This window comes from Diadema setosum, chromosome 21 (assembly GCF_964275005.1).
Source record: "Diadema setosum chromosome 21, eeDiaSeto1, whole genome shotgun sequence".
NCBI classification, from domain to species: Eukaryota; Metazoa; Echinodermata; class Echinoidea; order Diadematoida; family Diadematidae; genus Diadema; species Diadema setosum.
In genome coordinates, this window is record NC_092705.1 from 28,807,002 (window position 1) to 28,830,771 (window position 23,770).

Below are 23,770 nucleotides of genomic sequence, written 5' to 3' on the forward strand. Positions count from 1 at the left end.
TCAACTGTTTATTTTTTTCTTACTGTCATATTTTTTCTATTTTTCTTAAAACAAAGGTGATGGTGGGGGGGGGGGGGCATGACAGTTTTAGTGGAAAATTTCTAAAACAGTTGATATAAATACAGTGCACTCCGGTTACAACGAATAAGGTTATAACTAAATTTCGTTATAACGAAGTAAAACTTCTGGTCCCAAAATTATCGCCATTAAAGTCTATGTTACAAAATTCGCTTATAACGAACACGGTTATAACGAAATTTTCGTTATAACGAAGTCTTTTCCGAACACCACTGACAAATAAAAACAAAATAAATGTGCTCCATTATAACAAACTGAGGATCGCTTTCGAAAATATGTAGCAGAACAAGCATTTATAGGTGTGTAACTGCATGGGCGAATGCGTCACATCACTGTGTGTTCGCTTGGTGTGTCACACGCAGTTTCGAGGGGAACTTGCGTTATTTTAATACAATAATCTGAAATTGAATAACTATTTGTTTTATTTTCAGTGTATGACGAGTATTCAACAAACAGAATATCATATATGCTTGGCTTTCTTGTTTTCGTTATAACGAAAGAAAACTGCTGGTCCCGAGCATTTCGTTATAACAGGAGTGCACTGTATGCAAATAAATGTCACTGAGCTCATGATGTCACCTCTCACAATTTTCCATTGTGTACAAAAGACTGGTGCATAACTGCGTTTCAAATGACAAAAACCTGGAAATTTCATGACTTGTATATGAGCTACAAGGCAAAATGTGAGGTGATGACATCATCAACTCCCTCATTTGCATATTCAGACTGACTGTTCAATGAATATTAGCTGAACCTCAAAATTTTATAACTTCTCTAATTCTTAACTGATTCTGATCAAATTTTCACTGTTGTGCCCATTGAATTTTATTCTTTCTTTTCAAACTACCAGTAACTTTTAACTAGTCCATAACAGCTTTAAAATATCCCACGACATGTATATTCAATCTTCTACTAACTATCTGAAAAACTACATGGGTAAAGAGGGGCATTGTGGATAATGTCGTCATGTCCAAGGACACAGATGTCACAGTAGAAATTGAACCTTGTACCTCCTACACTGAATGCACACTGCACAATGCTCTGGACTACCATGACTACAGGACAGGCACCTACCTCTGGCATGCTGCCGTCAATCTTGGCCTGGATGGTGAGAATGTTGGCGTGGATCCCCACCAGCCCCTGCCAGCACAAGTAGACGGCTGCACCCTCCTCCTCCAGTTTTCGCTGCTCCTCCACCTGAATCGCCTCCAGCTGGCCCTTGCAGGTTTTGCACACCCTGAGGAGCAGCGAATGGTCTGGCTCAACTTCTGGACACTGTGAAAACAAGCAGACTACTGCTCATGATGCTATTAGACACTGGCCAACCTTAAAACTAAGATATAGGGACAATTTTGAAGTATTATCTTAAGAAGTAGGGACATTCTTGAATTTTCTTTACATTACTACATACAAATTTTGAAGAAAAAAAAAATCAAGACAAAAAAAAAGAAATTGAGGCAAAATTGAAAAAAAAGTCAAAAAATAGCATTTCAATTGCCAAAAATAGGGAAAGTTGGCAAGTATGCTATTACAACAGAATATCATATCAGAAAGAAACTTCAAGACATTGTGTTCTCCCACTAATGACCGCGGAAGTGAAAATCAACTCTTGGTAATATATGACAGGTCTTTCTTATCATTTCTACACCAGCTAATAAGGTCACATTTACAGAGCAGCAAAAGTAAGAACAAGAAAAGTTATTGAAGTGTTCATAATGAGAAAATATATACCCTTCCTTAATAAAAGAAGATGATGTAAAAATGAGATATCTTTCATGAGCAGGAATAAGAAGAAAAACTTAAGATAAACAGCCTTCCATACCCCAATGACACAAATGATGGCCCATCTCGCCTCTGAGCCCAGCTCCGCTCGGTCAGACTTGTCCGGCGTGTACACCAGGAGGTCCTTGGATGACTGGGCCTTGCAGACTAGCTTACCGCAGATACGACAGTTGTGCTGGGTCTCCAGGTATCCATAGGGACGGTCACAACACTGGCATTTAGTGCCTTCATTCTAATCAACATGATCAAAACAAACAGTATGTAATATATAATACATTAACATACAGCTGTACATACATACACACAACAAACATTGCAAGTACATGTACATCAAAGTTCCCACTACTGTAAAACCAGAAATTTTCATGGGCATGAAACTTATCAGATATCTAAACTTTCTACACAAAGCATTAAATGCTAGAAGCAATTCCCGAAAGGTTAATGCCGCAAAAAAGGCTGTCAGCTCCCATTCACGAAAGTTTCATGCTGCATATGTTTCTGATTTTACAGTATATTTACCAAAAGAACAAGTGAAATGAAAGCCCACTTACCACCCAATTGGGAGATTTCTGCCAGTCCGGTACACTCCACTTTACAACCTTTGACACGTTCCTCTTGAAGAACTTGAGGGGGTTCCCCACGCCCGCTTTCCCATTAGTTTGAGATCCGTTGGTGGAGGGTGTGGTCTGTGGGGTGCTTGGAGTAGGCGTACCGGGAACACTGTTTGTCTGGAAACCTGTAGTGAGATTCTTGCACGTTCGCAGAATAGCCGCCCTTTGGTTCCGAAAGAAAAATTATTCATATCTCTTGCATAAATATGGCACGAGTTAAATCTGGTTGTCCTTCATTCTCACACACAATCTATACTATGCACTGTAGCTAATTCAAAATGGAGTTATGAATTTCTCATGAATTATTATCTCATAAAATATCAGATGAAGTGATTTTGATTTGTTACCATCAGCCTGGTACCATCAATAAACCTTGAACAATAATGATGATGGTAATAATAATTTGCATAAGTTACACACATATGTAGGGCATTATAACCTAACTAAAAGACTTTCTCTGTGCTTTACATAACTTCCACCTTATACATCAGAAAAAAGGTAAGTTTTCAAAAATTATGTGAGACACATAAAAGGAAATCAGATTTCTTCTCGACAGGCGTACTTTACCTCGTCAACTCGGTCTCATCCTTTTTGTGAATTTCTTTCCTGTAATGATCCAAATAATCGGTCCATCTCCGAGTGACACCGATGCCTTGTTGCTTTGAAGAGAAGCACGCTTCACACACCTGAGGAACAAACAAACAAAAGAATCAATTAGCTTGAATCACATACGTAGTATCCTCACAAAACACCTACGTCAGGTACACTGGTTTCCAATTGTCAGACAGCACTTAAAGGGAAAGCCCATCCTGAATTTATGTTCCTTTGTATGAAAACAGAAAAATTGCAGCAGTAAGTCAATGAAAATTTTGGGGGAAAAAAAATCAGACACGTAAACAGGGTTTTAAACTGTTAAATTTTTAGGTGTAGAGAGTAAGATAAATTGGGAACTCTGCATGACCTAGTTGGTGAGAAGCTCTCCATTCATTTTGATTTGTACACAGAAATTCACCATATTTTAATACTTTCTCCTGATAAATATTTTCTTCAAAAATGTTCTTGGTATATGATAAGAGTAATACATTATGCATTTCTGCATTCGAAGGTAAGTTCTGTTTGTGCCCAAATATTTCTCTTTTCTTCTGTTTTCATATGAGCATCATATTGACTTTCCCTTTAAATTTGGATCATGTTCACTGAAGTTGTTTAATACATGGAAAGAACAACACTCAGATGTGCTTGGTGATGTTGTTAAAGTTTTCTCTTTTAGTGTAAAATGCAGTATGTTTATCACAGGTATAATTGAAAACAGCATAAAACAAAGCAGTAAAACATGGACAGTGCACACAAAACACACACAAACACACATTTTACAACCCGGTCATAAAATTTTGAAGCCTACAATTTCCATTCAAAAGATCCATAGTGTATTTCCATTGTTTGATGACACATGTAGTTGACCATGGAAAGGGGATACATGTATTTTGCACAAGTGAATCTGTCCATTCTCCGTCGATCAGCAAAAAGTATCTCGTTTGGGGGCATTGAAGGCTCTCATAGAATTGCAGAAGGAACAGGTTAAGGCTATATGATAAAATCTACACACTTAGAATGAGGTCTCCTTTGCCATGTACCCTGTTCGGACGGAGTGAACTAGGTGTAAAGATGCACTAACTTCACACTCAAGTGCAGATGTCCACTGTGTCAGTGGATTCTTTAAAGTTTGCAAAGTTCTCACTTACCTTGTATCTCAAACCACTAGGGTCATAAGCCGCATTTGGGGACAATCTTCTGTAGTACTGCAGGCACTTGGCACAAAATATCTCTCCGCATCTATTGGAAAAAAAACATTATAAAGGGTTGATAATAACATCTGAGCAATTTTACAGAGCAAATAATCACCCATTTCTTTAAAAATTCATAATTGATAAAAATTTAGATTCAATGAACCCTGTGAAACTGAAGAGCAGTTTGAATCCTCATTGAATCTTTCAAACAATCAAATTTCTCCAAAAGCCTGTTGTTACAATTTCTTCTTTTTTTTACTCTCTCTCTCTTCTTTCTATTCTCTTGGTGGTCTTCCTCCATCTTCTCTTAGTCATTCTCTAATCGGTCTCATTCTAATTTTGCGCTCTAACTGAAACATGAATCAAGAGAGAGATTTGAAATTTGTGTCAAATCACATTTAGTTCTTTTTGTTGATCTCCACTCACATTAAATATGTCAGGGGCGGATCCAGGAATTCCGTAAAGAGGGGGCGTGTTTACAAAAATAAAGGGGGGCGCACGCACCCCTCCCCCATTTTTTCTTTTTATTTCTTTTGTTTTAACAAAAAAAAAAGGGGGGCGTGCGCCGGTTGCTGTCCTCCCTGGATCCGCCCCTGTATGTTCTTTATGTTCATAGTTGCATCTGTGTCTTTGTATCTTGATGTATTTTAGAATGAGTGAAATAAACTCAACTTCAAATCAACTACCATAGTAAACTACTCACTTTCGACAATGATGCTTTGACATCGCCCACAGAGGGCGCTTGCATGATTTGTTGTGGCAGTGGCTGCGATCTGAATTCTTCACCCAGTGAGATGTAGTAATTATGGCTGGGGGTGAATTGAATATTAAAACATGTAAAGGATTTGGAAATGACAATCAATCATTATAATCATCAAAGCTTAACATATTACCACACAAATACAGCAGAGCAGCTATCTCAAGCCATTTACTTGTGTTCACAATTTGTTTTACATAACCACCCACATTAAACTGGCAAACAAGACAAGGAGATTTCAAATGGCAGGTACACTCTCGTTTTGAAGTTGGGTTTGCTTTACACCCCTGAAAAACAACACACAGTATTATTTTTTTATCTTTTCAAATCTAAAATGAAAGCCTGAGGTGGCACACTATTCTCATTTTCTCCAACAAATTTTGAGAGTTTACAAAAACTGCATTTCTCATGATTTTTTTTGGGGGGTCATTTTTGACAAACATGCTTTTGAAAACTCATGATCTTGCACGTATGTATGCATCCATGTAAAGCAAGACCTCTGGTATACCTCAACAAATTTTTTAATTGAAATATGTGATCAATTTGAAGCTTTATTTGTCACTCATATCTCGTACTGTTGCTGTGGTTCTTGATCAAGAATTTCTTTCAACTGAATTGTCCTAGGAAACAAGCTTCAGTCTCATTCCATGAAATGTTATGCTCTTGGTATAGAGACTATGTGGCATACACCAGATTAAGAATAACGTACCAGAGCCAACTTCCAGCAATTGAGCCCCCTGGTCTTGATTCTGCTCAAATTTGAGTAGGTCCTTCTGAACTTGCTTCCATTCCTGCCTGTCCTCAGGCTTCAGACTGGACTGTCCATCTTGACCCCTGCGCATCCCAAACAGCTGCCACACCCTCTTGCCATTGGGCGTTGCATTGCCAGCCCCGCCAGAAGGCGCAGATGGCGTGGCACCGGACTTCAAAATGCCAGCCTGGTTCTCTGAGCCCTTTAAGTCTGTCATGATGGTTCGTAGTCATGTATCATTTTCTGTGGTGCAAGAAAGTGAATAAAAAAAATAATAAATAAATAAAACGTGAATTTCCACCTTTTGTTCAAAATTTTTGAATGAATTTCTAAAAAGTAACACCCCCCAAATATACAGAGAAATGGATAGAAATCTGGACATTATTAAGACAAGAGCTATTTTCACATTTTCATTGTATGACTGTGCTTCAAAATCATCCTTTAAAATATTTTTATTATTTTATCAAAACTTTTGAATTCTTACTTGGAGATTCCATGCAAACTTCCATTTGGCATTGATCGTAAGGCAGTCCCCATACAACCTGATCTGTGTGACTTTATAATACATGACTTCCCAGCTTATCACATTTTGCAAGTTCCCTCGCATTACCCAGTATCACTGCACTGCTCAGGTACACGTAGTAAATATTTGAGGCAATGATAATGAAGAAAAAAAATTTCAGTGATATGCGAGGGAGCAAAAGGTGTAAAGTAGAAACATGCACTATAATTTGTTTTCTCAGTTCCTCAATCTCCCCCCCCCCCCCACTTTCTGATGGAGTGATAGGAGTGATTAATCATTCTCAAAGCATGCTTAGTTATAGTACTTATACAGAGTATTCATTCTACCTAGGTCTATACCTTCTAGCTAGGTTTATCTAAAACTGATCTTCTCTTCTGTTCTGTATTCTCATAGGTTTGTTGTTGCTGTTTTTTAAGGAATAAAAAAAAGTCAATATGGTCTCTGAGATCAAGTGCATCACCAGACAAACAAGCAATCAAAGGCAAGTCTTAAGTTAAGAGTGAAATGAAAAATAATTCCTCAATCCCCTTTCTCTTCCTCCAGTGCCCCAGAAAACCACAGCACTTGCCCGCTTCTCTCACAAAATTTCTTCTAATATCAAAGCAATTAAGCCATGATGGACTCAGTCATGGGAGTGTCAAAAGTAAACAATATTTCAACTTACTTGGGTTTACCTGGGTGTAGAGACGTAAAGCATCTGCTTTATGTGCCCCTCGTCACTCAATCACTCACACACATCACTCAAACTAGTTTGCTACCGTTTGCTACTCCGGCCGGATGAACTACCATCGACCAAGCACTTGCCAAATGTGATGTGTGCACCGATGACATAGTGAGTAGCTAATCGCTCCATGATCATTGCACACTGATGTGGGATTCCCCACCCGCGCGCTGCCCGTTCGGCAGCTGTGCACACTGATCGCCTCAGGAGATCAGTGGCTGTGCGCGTGCACGCACAGCAGCTGTGGTGTGGCGCAGGCCGTGGGTCAAGGCATGGGTGGGTAACCGTGTACACTACAAAAGCTTCCTTCCCCACTTTCCTTAGAAGTCAGAATGCAATAAAAAATGATAACACTTACAAATTTGTATCTGCAGAGGAAGAGTATGCGGGGGAGTGACTTACAGTGCACCCGTCGTTTTCAGCGATGTTCTTTTAATACAAAGTATTAACGTTCACGACCCAAAATAGAGTCTATATAACGTTACACCTTCCGTAATCTGTAATGACGTATGCATGCCGCACAGCCCCCCGTGCGGCGTTGATGATGGCTCATCGGACATCGCTTTGTTTACATTTCCGATTGGTCGCTAAATATCGTTTATCCATGCATGGAGGTAATTCCACGCCACATACAATAACATGACTCATGAGATCATGAGAGACACAAAACAGTTTCAGTTAAACTTCAACCTCCAAAAGAAACGAAGGGTTACAAATTGATACGGTAAAGAGTGCATTGGATGCCTTTCGGGCATCACATGATTTCCATCCCGGAAGTGCACTGTAAATTAGCTTTTTTTTTTACCTACCCTAGCCTGGGCCTTACGATAGCATGCCGATACCCGGTACCCTTGATGGCGAGGTCAAGCTCCCAGCGCACTGTGAGGGCGTTGTGGCAGCCAGGCCAGATGCATACATAACATGCACGTGTGCACTAGAAGGGAGTGTATGCACAGTATATGGGCAGCGTGTGTAGCATCGAATCGTAGGCGTGATTTCCCGGGGCGGACGCTCATGCTCTGAAAGGTTAGAACTGCTGGCATCATTATCCTCCATCCTCCAGGCCAGGTACGGTAAAAAAGTGCAGTTCGGTCCGGTCCATGTTCAGGACAGGTCTACAGACTCTCTTGAAGAAGGTTCCTAAGAGACTTCAGCTCTTTGAAAGCTGTACCAGCATCCGATTGTTTGGAATTCGAGGTGAGTTACCAACGGCCAACTGAAGGACTTTCTGTCCAGTAATATAACGACACGTTTAGAGGTTATTCTTAGTTCTAACGTTAGGCCCCTAATGCAGCTGTCATTTGTATGACGCACCTCTTGACCCCCGGGAAATGTGCGTCATGGTCGCGTCAAGTACCACCAATTTGATGACGCGTGGTGCCGTCACGGGAGCAAAATGTCCGTCACAATACTGACCCATTATGTGCGTCATAGTCGGTCATTTAACCAGAGTGTGTCAAAAGGTTCGTTAATGGGACCGTCATGTAATTTTGCGAGGCTTCTTGCATGGGGCATGGTATCCCTCCGTTTACAGAATAAAACAAACTCGCGATCGCGAGTCGGCCGAATTCACCGGCTCCTGGAAACGCGAAAATGACACAATTTTCAATCAGTTTTATTATAACATACTGATACTCACTTCATTCTCGTATGTCTTCTTTTTCTATCTGATGTCAGACTAAAGGTCTTTTCAGAAAGTTTGAGTACAAATTTGCTCCAAAACCACACTACCAAACACGATTTGTGATTAAAATCATCACATACAGCCCGCGGCATCGCGAAGCTCGCTATCCTTCAATCGCATTCACTGTAGTGTAGCATCGACCGTCGACCGTGGAACCTGCAGCAAAACCACGTGCGTGATGTCGACCATGCGGTACATGTATACATACAGTACACGCGTACATACGTATACAGAAGGCGAGGAATGGCAGAGGCCAGGCCCCAAAACACATACAAACGATTATGGAACTAACATCACTGAGAGTCTATTAAAACCTGCATTAACTTAAAATAGTAAATTCTATTTAAACACTAGCCATATAAACCATGTACCTAACTTGGGTTTAATAAGGTTCGTGTTTAAATAGGCAGGGGCTTCAATCAAGCTGTTTTCGAATCGGGGAAGGGGAGGCGGGAGGTTACGGAAAAAATTACTGTGGCCAGGCCGTAGTTTCGCGAAACTAGATAGTTTGCCATAGCAACGTGTATATCAGAACACGCGTTTCTATGGGATGTCCATGAACTAGGGAACGGTTTAGAGAAATTCGAAGTCATTCGAGGTTGAAGTGGTTTTTTCCTACGCATTTTTTTTTTTTTTTTGTTCATATCTAAAAAATTCGATTTCTTATTTTTTTTCAACTGGTATTTGGGAGTCTTGTAATATATTTAAAATGTTGATAGAAATTTCTGAATATATTCAGAAAGTACGCCTAGGCGCCTACTGTTTGGATAAACGGTAAACATGCAGTCTACGTTCGATACGAAGAAATCATTACGTCTTTTACGAGGAAAAACATACAAAACAAACAAAAAACACCTACGAACGAATGTTGATAGCCAAAACTTTGATAAGTAATAAGCAGTTATCATGAGCGTGAACTGAAATTAATTGTCATGATTTTGTTGTCTAACCAGGTGATGACTGCATCTCATTGAACCTACTCGTAGTGAATTTCTCTGGGCATACGAGACCTTTTTAAGTATTTCTGGCTCAGTTGCATTTTTAATTGACTGATTAATCGATCTTTTTTTTATCGTTCAGGGAACACAAGATATTCGATCAAGTACATTATATTCGACTGTTTGATGTTTCCTACTATGCGCCAAAAGAAAGGCTATAGAATCACGATATCTTTGCAATGATTCCTTTAATTCAACTAATGAGCTGGTTCTTCGATCGATATTTCCATGATATTTACACGCTGTTTATTCCAGTGCGCGCATTCTTCCGTCTGGCACGCACCTGGGTGTGGCACATGCTTTTGTGGAAATTTCCACAAGGGGAGAGGGGTGGGGTGTCAAGTTTCTTCGAGCCGAAGAGACTGCATGTAAAACAATCTCTTCGCTCTAATTTATGGTCATTCGTGCTTTCCCCTTATTCTTTGCTGATATTGAACATTTATCATAGATTTAACTTTACGAAGGTTGGTAGCACGTGGTTCTATTTTGTTGTGAGGTGTATGTAATTTCTTTTTTTTTTATCATTCTTGGAAAGGAAAAGAAGAGTAAGGGGGAAAGAAGAATAAGAGGGAAAGTAAAATGGAACGAACGGCACGTACGCTCAGCATTCACAGTAAGCCGTCTTTTTACACCAGCATAGTTATCATCATCACCATCAGACATCACTCAGACCATTTTAGCCTTTTCCTATCAACATTAAGAAAAATAAATAACAAATACAAAGTATCAACACCTCCCAACAACACAAATATTTAGAAAAGACAACACACGGCACACTACAGCGGCTGGTATCAAACTTCGTCGCTTCGATTCGAAAAAGTATTGCAGCAAAGCGGAGAAATCGCCGTTACGAAAATAGCAGTGCGAGACACTTGAAAGAATTACGTCAAATACTTCGAAGTATAAAGGGAACGGATAAAGTGATATAAAATGGAAGAAATCGTACCAAACGATGTGTGAGAAACGACAGTGGAGAACGGTAAGTTTAGTAGTAGGCTTAGGGCATTAGGCCCTAGCAACAGTTTACAGCACCGAAAGCTACGCGAAAATAAGGTGAAAATAAATACACATTGGAAACTCGGTATTGCGACAAGATCCTTAGGATCAAGTCAATAAACGATACAAAACAAAGGAAATCAATTCATTTTGACCGGAAAATAGTTTGTTATAAGTATTCTGTTGTATGAGATCTCCTTTGATAGGCCGAGAAATACATCGAGCTTCCACGATACTCGGGAAAGACAGTTCGAACGCTTTTCACCTGCACATACTGCAGTGCACATCAATACACGAACAGAAACTCACCTCTTCCTTGCAGAAAAATGATGCAATAACGTTACAAAAAACACACACAACACTCTAAACATCATTTCATACTTGGGAGGCAAGGGACAAGCGGATGAAGAAGAAGAGAAAAAGAAGCAGACATTGCACAACGGAACGCTTCTACCCCGATTCGAATCGAAACAGGGTACTGGAGTGTAGTGGCAGCTGGCTACAGTCGCCGTGTGCAGCTAAGCTACTATACTAACGCTCCCCAGCCGCCCCATTACAACAGGGGGATACAGTACCACGGCGATCGAAGTAAACATCCAGGGTCCGTAGGCGACATGGATTCACGCGGGCGAAGTTCAGCAGTTCCGTTCGGTGTACACAGTTCGCAGGCAGCGAATTGCGTGAGCGCACACAGAGCTCTGCAGCATTCCAGTCTGGCACGTACTGCGAATAACATGTGCGTCAAGGGTCAGTCATTTTCACGAAGAGGTGCGTCACCATTTTGACTGGTTAATGCGTCAATGTCTCATAGAGGTGGGTCATTTTTTGTGACGGAGGGTACGTCATGGTACCTAAAAGGTATGACGCACATTGGTACTTTGACGCACCTATCCCGGGGGTCAAGAGGTGCGTCATACAAATGACAGCTGCATAACTTGTTAGAGCTAGACTAAATTTTATATGGAATTGGAAATGAGCATGATCGTGATGATGTCATAGATGAGGTGTCCAAATTTATTAAAGTTACTAACATTTAACAGTAGGCCTAAGTAACATGTAGTAAAAACATGACCTGGTTTGAGCAGCCAGATTCACACTCAAAACCAGGATGAATTTTAAGGGATGGTACAGTCTTGGTGGAGATGAGAATTGGGCTTTTAACTTTTTGTGAGATAGGACACCAAGAAAACACTTGACTTTAACGTTAGTCATGATGTAGGCCTAGTATTTTACAGAAAATAATACCATTTTAACGTTAAGAGAAATTCAAAGTTTATTTGATGAAAATCGGGTTTGGAATGACTGAAAAATCCAAAAGCAAAGTAAAACATTGGAAGCGATCGTAATAAAAGTGTGGGTCCCACACAAATAGAATCGCTCTTTTTTGGATATCTCAGCTAAAGCCAATTTTCATCAAATAAACGTTGAATTCCTCATAGAATTACATGCTCTTTCATATTTCATAGGAGGTTTCTCATTATCTCACCACAAAATGTTAGAAACCTGAAATTACATTGTAGGTCTCAAGCAAAAAATAACGATCCAGTAAGAGTAATGAACTTATTTACAGAACATAAGAATGTTAAGTTAAGCACATTAATCAACCAAATGATAATAAAATACCAAGGTCCTGCAAAGAATTAACGTCTAGAGTTCTATATACCTATAGACTAAAATACCCTGTTTGCATCAGGCTTTGTACAAGGTGCCTATTTGCGTCAAGGGCCATTTCATTCATTGATGAAAAAAGCCCAATCGGATCGGGCACCCTGCCGCAAATATTGGGTATTTTACGAGTAGTACAGAGTGATCATTCATAAATGTAAACTTAACCTGGTAGAATCTACCTCAAAATTCAGTCAGCATTTAGCTGACTAAAAGTTTTACGTTAGATTCATTGGTTTTCTGGGTGTAAATTTACCATAACTGTGACCAGCCTGAACAAGGAGCGCCCTAGGGTTGGGTAAAAATTAGGAAAATTCAGTCTGTATTTTGTCATCTGGGATATGATTTTAAATTTACATTTCTGTGGCTAATATAAAATTGTGATACCACACACAGTTTAGGATTTTTTTTTTCACTTAATCAGACAAGACAACTTTCAGTGTACTGGTATGAATGTGATTCAGTGTGCATGATTTAATGATTTTGTTTTTGTTTTTTATCCACTCAGGATTCAAGATGACTGCCCTCACAGAAGTGTCTTGCAACAAGTCCTTCAATGGCCTTCAAAAGGTCTTCTCGCACGAAAGGTGGGGAATTTAATCGCAGAGTCTTGCCACACAATGCTGAAAAAAAGAAGACTTTTCCCCAACTGATTGACAAATTGATGTTAACAGATTGATGTGAATGCAGGGCACGTTGATGTAGTGTTGGTATAATTATATAATTTGAGTTGGCAATTTTTTTTGCAAACCTTTTTCTTATTTTGTGCAGATTTAACTGATTAATGTAACCAGTTTCATCTTTGGAGTTCTCCTAGAAATGATATGCAATAAATTAAATTCAGAGGTTCCGTAGTAAGGACAAGATAATAATTTCTGCAGCAAAATTTTCTAAGGACATGATTGGTTAAAAAAAAAAGCTAGTTTTTGTAAAAAAGAAAATAAAAACAAAAATAAACAAACAAACAAACTATGTACCAGTGGTAGTTATGAATTAGAATCGCCAACATGCAGTCAACCAATTTAAATACCAGTACTGATGATTATGTTTGATAAGTGATCATTATTTAGTTTTTACCGACGTTGTATGTGTTGAGGATCTTTGTTTTGTTTTGTTTTACTTTTTTATCTGCTTAGCTCTGAGTGCAAGTGTAAGATGACTTTCTCAGTCTACTTACCCAGTCAGTCCGAAAGTGGAACCTGCCCAACACTCATTTATCTGTCAGGTAAGTGGCATGATTAGTTCATGGGGAAACCAAAACCCAAATGATAATGTGGATTGAGTGAAAGCTGAAATATCAGTAGAACACATCAGTGAAGGTTTGAGGAAAATCAATATTGATTCAAAGTTTTCACTTTTCTAGCATAATGAAAGAGCACTTGACTAACCTCTTTCAGAAAGCAGGGGTATAACACATTGATGGAATGTGCGTTTTTCATGAAAACTTACATTTTGAGGAATTCTTAAGTTTTCTTTATATTCAATTGTCATCCATAACGATGTCATAGAAGTGTAGTAGTCTCCTTATCCAGGACTGACGGCAAAGCAACTTTTAAAGGGATCGTATAGTTTTGGTTGGGACCTAATTTCAGATTTCTAACATTTTTTGGTGAGATAATGAGAAACCTCTTATGAAATATGAAAGAGCGTGTAATTCTAAGAGGAATTCAATGTTTATTTGATGAAAATTGGTTTTGAAATGGGTGAGATATAAAAAAAGAGCGATTCTAATAAAGTGTGGGACCCACACTTGTTTACGATCGCTTTGTTTTACTTTGTTTTTGGATGTTTCATTCATTCCAAACCCGATTTTCATCAAATGAACTTCGAATTCCGTTTAAAATGGTATGCTCTGTACTATATCATAAGTGTTTTCTTGGTATCTTGCATAAAGTTAAAAGCCCAATTCTCATCTACACCAATACTGTACCATCCCTTTAAAAATTCATAATTTACAAATCGATTGTCCGATTTCCCTCAATTTTTCACTGATGTGTTCTACTGATATTGCTGCTTCACCAATCCATATTTATATTGTGGCTTTGGTTGCTTTCAAATGTTTCAATCAGAAGCAGTGTACAGTGAAAGTGTCATATTGAGACCCAGTCGACAAAATGACTCGGGAAGTGGAGGGCTGTGATGTATTTGATGTGAATTGTATTCAAATGCATAGCTGCTCGGAGAATGTTGATTCCAATAGAGTCTAGATGCACCCAGCAAACGTAATCCTTGTGTAAACATTTTAAGTCTCTTCACAAACAATGAAGTAATCTATTATATAAGGAGCAAAGTCATCAGTAGCTCAACAGGCACAGAGTCTCACAGCACATGGGTCACATTTGGGCCTTGTTTTATGAAGAGTTATAATTGATTATAAAAATAGTTGATTTCTATCATAAGTCTATGGCAGCCTGCGTTGCGAAGTCTATGGCAGCCTGCGTGGTAAGAAAATTTATAATCGATTACATCTTTTGATGAATGGGGCCCTGAACTATCACAAAAAATGCAATAAGTCAATGAAACGAAAAGAAAAAGATGTCGGGTGAGAATACTGAATAGAAAACATGCAATCGATCTATCTCAATGAATTGTAGAATGAAAGAAATATATAGAAAGAGCATCACTGTTAAATGATGTTATTATTTGGACACTGTATGGAGGGTTTTTCCTTGTTTCTGAAAGCTATAATGTATTCCAGATTCTGGATAATAAATGCTACTGGAGGAGATTCTGATTATGTTATGTGACAAAAAGCCAGTATGTGTATTCTACTTTGGATGGATCATCAGCCTTTCATCATACTCATTCATTCTTGTTTTCATTGTAGAAATAGTATTGATAATTCTAATTATTATGTTGTATGATGATGAAATATAATTAAAAAGTAATAAGATAATGATATTGTAATATTGCAATAATTATTGTAATGATAATGAATATACACATAAATGCAGAAATGGTATTGATAATGATATTGACATTTAGTAGTTGTTGATTATTGGTATGTCATTATATTGTGTTTCTGCTCTTATTCTGGTAGGCCTGACATGTACTGACCAGAACGTGACCACCAAGGGGGGCTTCCAGCGGCTGGCAGCCCAGTATGGCATGATTGTAGTCTGCCCAGACACGAGCCCACGTAAGTTGTCATGGAAACACAGGAACTCTTTTAATTGTCATGATGATTGACTCTTATAAGTGATGACCTCCAATTTCTATTTTGACATGGTATGCATAAATATTGTTTTGTTATATTTTTGTCTTAATTTGGAGCCAGCAAATCTGAATTGAAGTGTGAGGATATCACATTCAGCTCGTAAAAAAGAAGTTTCCAGCAAGTGCTGTGGATATGAATTGATAATTTGTTTATTAAACATCGATCAACCAAGGGACTTCTTCTGAGGCAAAACAACTCATGGTATTATCAGTTTTATCAGGTCAATTCATGCATTAAATTCATGTTGTAGCTGAAACAATATTAGTCATGTTTTCACAATTGCATGCAAAAAGATGGGAATATTACAGATGGGGCAGTATCAAGTGGATTTGGTTCCTTAGTAGAGCGATGATATGGCTCAGTCAGTCCTGCATAGTGCCTCTCAATCCAAATGACCCGAGTTCAATTCCGGAGTCCAGCTGAGCAATGTTGTGGGAAATCATACCGTCCCCTCTAGTATAAGGCAATACACTGTGTCCCTCAGAAGGGACATTAAATTGAGGTCCCGTGGACGAAAATTGGTCACAGCTCATGCATGTTATAGCTCCCACTTCATTAATTCATTCATCACAAAGATCAGGGTGCTACCTACTCACACAAGAAAATGGGCAAATGATGGCAACCCCTAATGGTTTGCCCCAGGTAACTGGCAATAGTCGGCAAATGGTATCAACCAGGCACATTGTACCATAATTGTTTGTATATTTTGTTTTTATTATTTATTTATTCAATCGTTTATTTATTTGTTTATTTATTTATCTAGTTATTTATTTATTTATTTATTTATTTATTTATTTATTTATTTATTTATTTATTTATTTATTTATTTATTTATTTATTTATTTATTTATTTGCTTGTTTGTTTGTCTGTTTGTCTGTAGGTGGGTGTGGCATCGAAGGAGAAGATGATTCCTACGACTTTGGGTCTGGGGCAGGATTCTACGTGGATGCCACGGAGGAGAAGTGGAAGAAAAACTATCGCATGTATTCCTACGTCACCAAGGAGGTAAGGTATTGTACAGTTCGCTTTAGGAGAGCGCTGGAACACACTGTGATACATTGCCATGACTTGTGTGACTTCAGACAAAGTTTACTGTGTGTTCTTAATATGCTTTATTATTGAAGCATTTTTTTATATTCCAATTCATTGTTTCTTTGTAAATGTACTTTCTGTTCTACATGTAGCTTTGTAAAGCTATATTCTACATACATTTTTCTGTTTGGTTCTATTTTCCTGAAGCTCTTTGACCTCATCGTCCAAAACTTTCCTGTGAACCCTGAGAAAGTGGCAATAACTGGACACAGGTAAGAATTAAAAAAAAAAAAAAAGAAGAAATGAGTGCCAATATTCTAGACTACCGGGAAGGGTAGAGGCTCATGCAGTCTACTGGTCTATGCAAAGCTAAATACCTGTTTTGTGAGAAAGGAAATATCATTACTAAAGGATGGGACAACTTTGCTGGGCTTTATATGTGGGAAAGTTTTTGTCTTTACTTTTGCCTCTTTTCTGGGAAAAACACAGCAACTTAACAAAATAATGAACAAAGTATTCCGTAAAGAAGATAAGTCAGAAACATACACTTGGACAGTTCTGTTTGTGAATATATACATGCTCAAATGGTTAGTGTTCCATTATTAGAGCTCACTATACATTTTGTTCAAAATAATGAGACTGGATCAAGTAATAAAAAATGCTGGCTGTTGTACTTCAAGTTTGCCTTTGCGAAATCCACTTGTTTGCCATTCCTTTCAGCAGGGCTCGACACTAACGGTGGCCCGGTGGCCCAGGGCCACCAAAAATGAAAGTCGGGCCACCAAATTTCAAAAAAGGGCAAATTTGGTGGCCCGCCACGGGCCACCAAAATTTTTTGAAAAGTATGTCAATGAATTCGTAACTTTTTGCGCCGGAAATTAGCAGTTAAATTTGTTTAAAGGATGGATGAAAAGAACTGAATGAGTGCCTGAGAGTGAGTGTTGCAAGTTTGTTGAAGTTTATTTATGAGTAGATATGTCCAACTTCTAATTCTTACTATCATAAAACTTAGATATTTGACTCATTAAAAAAAAGGGCTTCTAATGTTTTTTATTGTTTTTTTTCGGGCACCAAATTTTTCTCTCGGGCCACCAAAAATTTGAAATTTAGGATTTTGGTGGCCCCATCGGGCCACCAAACAAAAAAGTTAGTGTCGAGCCATGCTTTCAGTAACAAATCTAGCATTTAAACAATTTTACAAAAATCATCTTTCTTGAAAAAAAAAAAAGTATCAGAAAGAGATCCAGGGCATAAGCTTGAGTAGAAATTAAAGGCACACAATTTAGGGGTAAAGTGATGTAAAACACAGATATTCTACATATCTAAGGCAACATCTGTACAGGTTATAAAATTGTGGTCATACTGCATGTAAAGCGTGCAAACTGGAGGCGAGTACAATTTCATGAATCCTGTGTAGAATCTAGTTACCCACTCTTTGAGCTATTTTCGGAACAAACTGAACCTGATATGATGAATGCTGCACTCCAACAAATCATTCTCCCTGCCATCTTTTGTTTTCCACCCCAGCATGGGAGGCCACGGAGCCCTCATCATTGCCCTGAAGAATCCAGACAAGTTCAAGGTTTGGTGCTTTGTGATATTTTGATGGGGTTGTTCTCTGCTGTTACTCCTTTCTTAGATGAGAGGGGGGGGGGGGGGTATCTGGTGATTATTGTGATTACTGTGTATGCCAAATATTTCGCGAGGTATTTATTTTTCGCGAATTTCGCGAGTCAGGTGCTATTCGCAAAATTAAAGACTCGCAAAAATATTGACTCTGATCCCGATGTGAATGTGACATAATATATGCGTGTACTCTTCTCTGTTCAGTACAAGACTCCATGATCCCGAATTTAACCACTCGCGAAATCGTCGAGAATTCCCGATTCGCGAAATTTAGACTCGCGAAATATATGGCGTATACAGTATTGTGTCTACACCAGTAATATGCTTGTCCACGTTGAAATTACCAACTATTACCGAACATTCATAGTAACATTTGATGGTGGTTGTGTTGGCTTTTTTTTTTAGGGGGGGGGGGGTAGCATGTTTCAATTTAAGGCAGTGATAAATGTTCTCAGGCAAGTATACATGTAGTTTTTATTGAATGCTTTGGGTTTGTTTTTTTTCACATTTCCAAATTGTATTGTGAAATTGAGAGTTACTACTCAAATGTAATGAAGCCAACATACCTGTATTTGAGGTAGTGTTGCCCTGTCATGAACAAGTTGAAGAGTTTCTAACAGTAAACATCTCTGTGTCAGTGTAGGTTATATATATATATTTATCTTTCATGTTATGTGCAGTCATTTGTTTGTTTGTTTGTTTGTTTGTTTTTTGTTTACAGTCTGTGTCTGCCTTTGCTCCTATCTGCAACCCCATCAACTGCCCGTGGGGACAAAAGGCCTTTAATGGGTATCTGGGACCAGATGAAAATACATGGAAGGTGAGTAGTAAAGACTACAATGATGACTTGTTCAGCATACATATATCTTTATCCCGGAGAATTGTATATTGAAGACTTATGAACATCATCTGGAAGATCCCTCGTCCATTCTTCTTGCAATCCGACATCATTTCACAACTACTGATTTGATCCAAAACTGAGCTGTATGATGTTGACTGATGGTACATGTATGCCTAGTCTTTTTTGGTTTTGTTTGTTGATTTTATGTGTGTATTCTAAAACATATTATCAACCTTTTGGGCTTAAGGCCAAAGACTTCTAGGAAATTGATAGTATTTAGTGAAAATCTTTGATGAGATGATAATTAAAAAAAGAATAACTTGTGTGAATACGGGTTAAATGCAGATAGGGTGTGTGTGAAATGTAGGAGTATTCAAGATTTTGTATATTATGTGGTAATATGATCTAATTGCAAACAAATGTGACCATATTCTTAACACATACATATTTATATGGGATGTACATATGAGTGTAAAGTGCACTCCCAATATAACAAACATGGTAATAAAAAAAATTTTGGATACTACAAAGTAAAATTCAGGGCCCAAAATTATCATCTAAATATCTTAATACACTTTATTTGTTCGGATATAACAAAATTTCGATATGACGGAAGAAAACTGCCAGTCACCCGGACTTCATTATAACGGGAGTCTTCCGTACTTTCATGGTATTTCTTTTCTTTTGCAGGAATATGATGCATGTGAGTTGGTGAAGGCCTATGATGGAGCTCCCAGGGAAATCCTCATCGATCAAGTGAGTGAAGATTACCTCAAGAAATTTTGAATCGTTCTAAAATGATGTAATTAGCAAGAGCTGCTCACAGTGGAACCTTGTTACAACTAGGTCAGATAAAGCAAGATATGTGATATAACAAGGTAATTTTGTAGGGCCCTTTCTTTTTATGTTCTTTGTTTTTATCCTGATGTAACGAGACGCTCCATATGACAAGGAAATTCCTGTGGTCTCAAACAGCTCATTATAACAATGTTCACAATTACACCTACAATTGTAATTCAATATAACTTTTCCTTGCTGTTTGGTATTTTCTTAGTTGTGTTAATCTTGACTTGCAAGGTTGAGCTGATAAAGAAAAAAAAAAAGGCTTTGTAAAATGTTTTATATACTAGGAATATAAAGGTTCTTAGTGTGTGGGACTGGTGCAGACACTAATTGTATTTTTTTTTTTAATTTCCTCAAAGACCATTGTGTCAGAATTTTGGCTGTGTACAGTTTTCATGCCACAGTAGGTGTTTTTTTTTTTCTTCTAAATTATAAATAACAATCATCCATGTGCAATAATGTTTGTTTGTTTGTTTTTTGCATTACTGAAGAAGGCAGGTAACCTTATGTCGTATGTACACACTTCCTTTGTGATAATTCTGTAATCTGTTCTCAGAAATGAAGAAACTGTCCTAAAGTCACATATCAAACTTCAAAGAGATAGTAGAGTGCTATGTTTATAATGTCATGCAGGCTGTACATTGACAGTTCTCATTGATAAGCCTGTATTCAGTGTTTTATTTATATATTATGCTACACATAATGGTTTACCCCTGTATCTCAACCTTGTTATTAACCATACCCAGGGCCAAGCGGATAATTTCTACACCCAAAAGCAGCTCCTCCCAGAGAACTTTGTGGATGCATGCCGGGTCAGCCGGACAGCTTGCATCATGAATCTGAGAGAGGTCAGTATCTGTTTTATAATTATTTGTGATTTCACCTTTTCATCTCTTTCTAATCATCAGCCACACAAGCAGTGTCCCTACCTCTGAGAAACCTCATTGCTCAGTTTTTGTTTTATTTTGAAGTTTGGTGGTGTATAGTGGACTGAAAACATTTCGAAAACTGCAGGAGAGTTTATGCCTAACCTGTCATTCAAAGAAATTATGTTTGTCCACATAGTTTGTTTGTTTGTGTGGTGTTTGTTTTGTTTGTTTGTTTGTTTGTTGTTGTGGGTTTTTGTTTTTGTTTTTGTGTTTGTTTGTTTGTTTGTTTTTTTTTTTTTTTTTTTGGGGGGGGGGGAGTTGTTGGGGTTTTTTTGTTTTTGTTTTTGTTTTTTTGCCAGCATGCCCATGCAGCAGCAAGTGCAAGTTCATGTCTACATATATTCGTAGATGTATAATAGTCAAACCTTTGAATGCTGGGTACAGCCAAGGCAATTTCTGCAGAAATATACAATGCAATTACCATGTTGCATGAAATTTTGTTTGCGGCAAAGGGTATTCACCAAATGATCCCCATGTTCACAAACAATATGCATCCAGTTTTTTAATAGCTCAAGATTGAAAGGATACCGTATACTGATACCTCATTGGTGGCAGTGCTAAATACATGTATTTGATAAATAGACACAAATATGTATCAACCATTAAACATTGATACATGTATGTGCTGGATTTTAGATGCGCAATTGTACAGAAATAATACTGATGCATGCACTGCAAAACTGAACAAGGGATACAGAAAGAAAGCCCGTACAGTGCCTTCAGTATGAATAATTCTGTGTTGTATGTGACCTCATTGTAATGGTGGTATATAGAAAATTAATTTCTTCACTTGACGTTTCTCCCACCACAGGGCTACGACCACAGCTACTACTTCATCGCAACGTTCATGGAGGACCACTTCAAATTCCACAGCCAGCACCTCTGAAAGGTTGTCTGCAGGTCACTTAGCAGTGATGGTGGATTGCGGGAAAAATTTCAGATCAAGTCGCTACTAAATTCACATTTTTAATCGTGTCATGATGAAATTCTTTCCAGGCCTCACAAGACTGTTATAAGCCAGTCTCCCCCTGGCTCCATTAAGCTTGAGCTTTTCCCATTCAGTATTTCAGGGAGCAGTCCTTCCACAATCTTCAACTCTGATTTAGCTTTTGTATCTTTTTGTGTGTGTTACTAATCCTCAAACATATATTTTGTGTTTGTATCACTCACAAATGAGCTATTGATCAATATAATATTTGTTATGTGTGTTTTTTTCTGTCTATTTTGTGAGTGCCTAACTCCTTTTAAACATTGAATATGGCCATATTTCTCTGTTTCTAGGGGGAAAAGGAGAAATGAACACATATGCTGTGAGCCTTTAATGAGACGGCTATTTTACATCTTACACGTATGACTCTAGTCTATCCAAGAACTATCACTGAGTCGGGAAAGAAAAATATGCAAGAAAAATATGCAAGGAAAAGATTCACTCTTTGGAACATGTGACAGCTATTATTGTGTTCTACTGTCTGGTGATTCTAGGGGGGAATTTATTAAGTCTTGCAAACATATTGGTCACAAATTTTGAGAACAATTTGCCTATTTGCACTAATTGTGCTGTTATGTATATACATGCGCACAATTGAGGACATAGTTACACACGCGTACGCCGACAACCTCACCGCCTTATACTGTATAGGCTGTTATTTTTGCGAGGGTTTAGATTTTACAAATTTTGCAAATTACAGTTAGATCGTGAATTTAACAACACGCAAAATGCCTCCATGCGCTTTGTTGATAGAGCATTAACGTAAGTGTCGGCATCAATTCGCGAAAACAACATCTCGCGAAAATGTCTGCAACCTCGTTATTCGCGAAAATATCTGTACGCGAAAATAACAGCGTATACAGTACACACATCATTATGAACTTGTTCCATTGGATGGTAGGCATCCAATTTAAAGTGTGACTGGACATAAGTTACACTTACAGTTTTCTAGGCCTCAAGGACATTCACTGTGTATTTCAGTGATACTTCTATTGTATTTCACTATCCTTTCCGAATATTAGTTTTGTGTGTCAGAATCAGTTTGCTGTATGTAATGTAGTACTTCACTACTTGTATGAAGGATAAAATTCAAGTTCATAAAAAGATTATTCCAGATCATGATGATTGTTTATTCTAACCAAGGGCTCAAGCAATCAATCTTGATATCCCTGCAGATCAGCTATCAAAAATGAGCTCTGTCAAAAATTATAAAAGCTGCAGATGCTTGCTGCAAGAATACAGATCTACTTTTGAAGACGAGTGAATTGGCCTTGTAACTTGGTAATGCATTTAAAGTCCAGATGTCCCATAGGATTCTATGAAGACTTTTGCAATTTGGGAGTGGCTGGTTGCCCTGCTCTATATCTTGTTTGTGAAAAGACAAAAATGATGGGCGAAAAATGTTTGTGGGCTTTTAGAAGTTGTGTCATAATTGTAAGGATATGGGTGCTCCACAGAGTGGGCCATCTTCTGTGAAGTTGTTTAACAACTAAATATCAATTTTGATATAGTGTATGTTTTTTTCTGTATCATTGTGCCATCACATTATTTTTATGAGAATAAAATGAGACGATTCAATCCAGTGCAGTAGTGAACTTTACAATTTTTGTGTTACATTCTTGAACGTCATGAAATGAGAAAAAGCTGAAGAGGAATGGGGAAAGAAATGAAGACCCTCTTTATAAAGTGGTCTGATATACAAAACCCTCTTATAACAAAGTGATTGTTGCTGGTCCCAATTCTTTATATTCCTTTGTTTTTTGTACCCCTGTTTAGTAAGAGACTTGATAAAACAAGGTATGTCATGGTTCTTTGGCACTCCATATAACTAGATTTCCCTGTAGTTTCCTAATCTAAATACATGTACATTACTGTATTCCATCACACAGCATTACTGTTTAATATCCTTAGCATCATATTATGGATTGCTGTGATTACTT

General features: G+C 38.0%; 2 protein-coding genes across 2 annotated transcripts in view; one reads left to right on the forward strand and one right to left on the reverse strand.

The window, feature by feature from the left end:
- Positions 1-5,992, reverse strand: part of LOC140244623 (uncharacterized) — a 35,835-nt gene extending 29,843 nt beyond the window's left edge. The window contains exons 1-7 of the mRNA XM_072324243.1: positions 5,725-5,992; positions 4,962-5,067; positions 4,214-4,304; positions 3,039-3,157; positions 2,412-2,634; positions 1,901-2,092; positions 1,153-1,353 (exon numbers count right to left, since the gene is read on the reverse strand). Coding sequence (XP_072180344.1) covers positions 1,153-1,353; positions 1,901-2,092; positions 2,412-2,634; positions 3,039-3,157; positions 4,214-4,304; positions 4,962-5,067; positions 5,725-5,983 — 1,191 coding nt within the window. The 5' untranslated portion in view covers positions 5,984-5,992. The remainder of the gene's footprint in view (positions 1-1,152; positions 1,354-1,900; positions 2,093-2,411; positions 2,635-3,038; positions 3,158-4,213; positions 4,305-4,961; positions 5,068-5,724) is intronic.
- A 2,049-nt stretch (positions 5,993-8,041) lies between these two features.
- On the forward strand, positions 8,042-23,412 carry LOC140244178 (S-formylglutathione hydrolase-like). The gene is made up of 11 exons (XM_072323808.1): positions 8,042-8,207; positions 12,862-12,940; positions 13,490-13,578; positions 15,394-15,492; positions 16,452-16,576; positions 16,811-16,875; positions 18,131-18,185; positions 18,951-19,049; positions 19,761-19,826; positions 20,660-20,761; positions 21,654-23,412. The coding sequence occupies exons 1-11, from the start codon at positions 8,111-8,113 to the stop codon at positions 21,726-21,728; spliced, it is 951 nt and encodes a 316-aa protein (XP_072179909.1). The 5' UTR covers positions 8,042-8,110; the 3' UTR covers positions 21,729-23,412.
- Positions 23,413-23,770: the final 358 nt, after the last annotated feature.